A 2,748-nucleotide genomic window follows, 5' to 3' on the forward strand; every position below is an offset into this window, starting at 1 on the left:
CCACGCAGTTCTGCCGATCCCGGCACAGCTCGGGGCCCGTGCCCTGCCCGCACTCGGCGCTTTCACCCCGGCGCTTCTTTCCTGCCAAGGGCAGAGCTCTGCCGAGCACCCAGCAGGCAGCGAGACCCTCACCTGCTCCCAGCCGGGTGGGCAGCCCCGCCACGCTGTTGGGTGTCTGGAGCCGCTGCTCCTCCGGGAACCGCGCGGGGTCCATGAGGTTCTTGGCGGAGAAGCGCAGGAGGCGCTGCCGGAGCTCGGCGGGGCTCAGCMGGGGCTCGGCGCTGAGCAGCACGGCAGCGATGCCTGCAAGGGCCCGGGGGGCTGCAGTGAGAACCGGGGGGCACAGCCACCTACACAGCACTCCCATGGGCAGCAGGGCTCCGGAGAGACTGGAGAAGGCATCTCTGCAGCCCTTCGCCCACTCGCACKGGGTGCGGGAGCGCTGCGCAGGCTGCGCCATCCGAGTGAGTGCCAAAACCGTGACATCGCGGCACACAGAAATGCCCCCGGCTCAGGCATGCCCGATGCCCTGTGCCAGCACCAGCAAGCGGAGGGCCAGCCCTGCCTGTCCCCCAGAGCCCGGCTCACCTGCCACATGCGCGGCCGCCTGCGAGGTCCCGCTCTGCGCCGTGAAACACGTGCTGCAGTCGCTGGAGGCGCCGATGATGTCGTCCCCCGGGGCAAACAGGTCCACGCAGCGGCCGAAGTTGGTGCCCAGGGTGCCGATGGAGGCGGGTTGGTCCTCGCTGTCGGTGGCACCCACCGTGATGACCTGCGAGTGACACRGGCGGGATGGCACTGCCAGCTGGAGGGGGTGAGGTGTCACCCAAACCTCAGGGGACGCCCCCAGCCCGTACCTCCGGCTCGGACGCGGGCGAGAACCGGCAGGCATCGTCCTTGTAGTTGCCGGCAGCCGCCACCAGCACGGCTCCGGTCCGTGCCACCCGCCGGCAGCCGGCGTTCAGCGCTGGGCTGTGGGCACCGGCCAAGGGCAGCAGCACCACCCGCGGGGCGTAGGGCTGAGCCTCCAGCGTCCTCCTGACGAACTCCAGGGCTGCGAGGGACAAGACGCTATGGCGGGAGGCTCCGGAAGGGATCCTGCTCCGCTCCGGGGCGTGGGGTCACTCACCCATGAGGGTCCCGCTGACCGTGCCCTTCCCCTGGCAGTTSAGCACACGGAGGCTGCGGATGTTGGCGCCCGTGGCCACGCCGGCGTCGCGCCCGCTCAGCACCCCGGCCACGTGGGTCCCGTGGCTGTCGCACTTGCTGGCCTGGCACGGGCACCGCAGTTTGGTGCCCCAGCCCATTGCAACAAAGGGGGTTTGCAATCCTACATCATTCCCAGCCCTTCCCACCCTGATTCCCTCTCACTTGACAAGCACCCGTGCCACCCCAGGACATTTTCCCCCTGCCCCACTCAGCCTTATCTCCAAAAAGGTCACTTTGAGGGTCCCAGCATCCCCCAGGACCACAGCTCCTGCTGCTCCATGTCCCACCCAGCCTTTTGCTCTCCCTTGTCCTGGAAAGCCCCAAAAGCCCTGCCAGGATTTGGAGAATGCTCCGGCCGGGATGCAGCATGTGGCACCAGGGGCTCACCTGCCGGTGGACATGGGTGCCATCCTCCTCGGGGATGCTCTCGAAGCCGGTCACAGTCACCCTGCCCTCGATCTCGCGGTGGGTGCTCTGCACGCTGCTGTCCAGCAGGAAAATCTCCACCAGGTCACCTTTATCTGCCGGGGGTGCAGCAGGGAGGAAAGGCCACCACCATCACCTCAGCACAGGCCACCTGCGATGCTCCCAAAATGCAGCACCACGGGGCAGAGGGACACCCCCATCCCCTCGAGTTAAAGAGAGGGGAGCTGACCCTTCCCCAAACCCCCGTGGTGSCACCCCAGCGCTTACTGGGCGGGCTGTAGGTGCCGGAGCCGGGCTGTGGTGGCACGATCCTGCCCAGGTTCCAGGGAATGCTCTGGGCAAAGACAAAGGCATCCTCCTCGATGTACTTCACGTGCGGCAGCTTCAGCGCCTGCGGGGAGGACACGCGGTGCCCCACGTGGTGACAGAGCTCCGGTTTGTCCCCAAAACTGGGGCGGCCATCCCCACCAGTGCCCACCGCAGCTGCTGCCCCCGCCACCGCACTGTCCCTGCTCCACGTACCGTGTCCAGGAGGTCGCTGCTCATCCTCACCAGGAAGGCGGGCAGGAGGTGGAAGACGTGCAGCAGCTCGGCCATGTGTCCCCGCCGAGCCGCCCGGACCTGCAGCCACCGGGCCGTGTCCCGCACCTCGGCCTCGCTGCCCGCCCGCAGCATCACCACGTAGCGCCCGGGCAGCCGCCACGACGCCTGCGGGGACACGAGCACCGCGCTGGGGTCCTGGGGACAGGACACAGACGCGTGGCTGTCCCCCCACCCCACGCTCCTCACCTTGGCGGCTCGATGGAAAGCGGCGGGTCCCGGCGGGGCGGCCCCGACGGCGGCTTCCCCCTCCTCGGCCGCCCCCAGGGCCAGCACCAGCGACAGCACCAGCGACAGCACCAGCGACAGCGCCCGCGGGGACATCCCGCACCCGCGCCCCGACGGGAAGCACCGGGAGACGACGGGACCCTCAGCACCGCGGCGACAGCGACGGCGGGGACCCCCTGCGCGACCACCGAGGGGCTGGAGCGCAGGCGAGGGGCTGGAGCGGGGCCGGGGGGCTGCAGCGGAGCCCAGGGGTCGGTGCGCGCCCGCGGAGCGCAGGAGCCGGAG

The 2,748-nt window shown here is 69.7% G+C and overlaps 1 protein-coding gene across 1 annotated transcript in view; it reads right to left on the reverse strand.

Moving 5' to 3' along the window:
- Positions 1–2,742, reverse strand: part of PCSK9 (proprotein convertase subtilisin/kexin type 9) — a 5,159-nt gene extending 2,417 nt beyond the window's left edge. The window contains exons 1-8 of the mRNA XM_057366966.1: positions 2,425–2,742; positions 2,158–2,343; positions 1,903–2,026; positions 1,597–1,730; positions 1,130–1,271; positions 858–1,054; positions 589–772; positions 5–303 (exon numbers count right to left, since the gene is read on the reverse strand). Of these exons, the coding sequence (XP_057222949.1) occupies positions 5–303; positions 589–772; positions 858–1,054; positions 1,130–1,271; positions 1,597–1,730; positions 1,903–2,026; positions 2,158–2,343; positions 2,425–2,559 (1,401 nt within the window). The 5' untranslated portion in view covers positions 2,560–2,742. The remainder of the gene's footprint in view (positions 1–4; positions 304–588; positions 773–857; positions 1,055–1,129; positions 1,272–1,596; positions 1,731–1,902; positions 2,027–2,157; positions 2,344–2,424) is intronic.
- Positions 2,743–2,748: the final 6 nt, after the last annotated feature.

The sequence above is a fragment of the Malurus melanocephalus genome, unplaced genomic scaffold (genome assembly GCF_030028575.1).
Source record: "Malurus melanocephalus ecotype Western Australia unplaced genomic scaffold, MMel_1.1 scaffold_74, whole genome shotgun sequence".
Classification (NCBI taxonomy): domain Eukaryota; kingdom Metazoa; phylum Chordata; class Aves; order Passeriformes; family Maluridae; genus Malurus; species Malurus melanocephalus.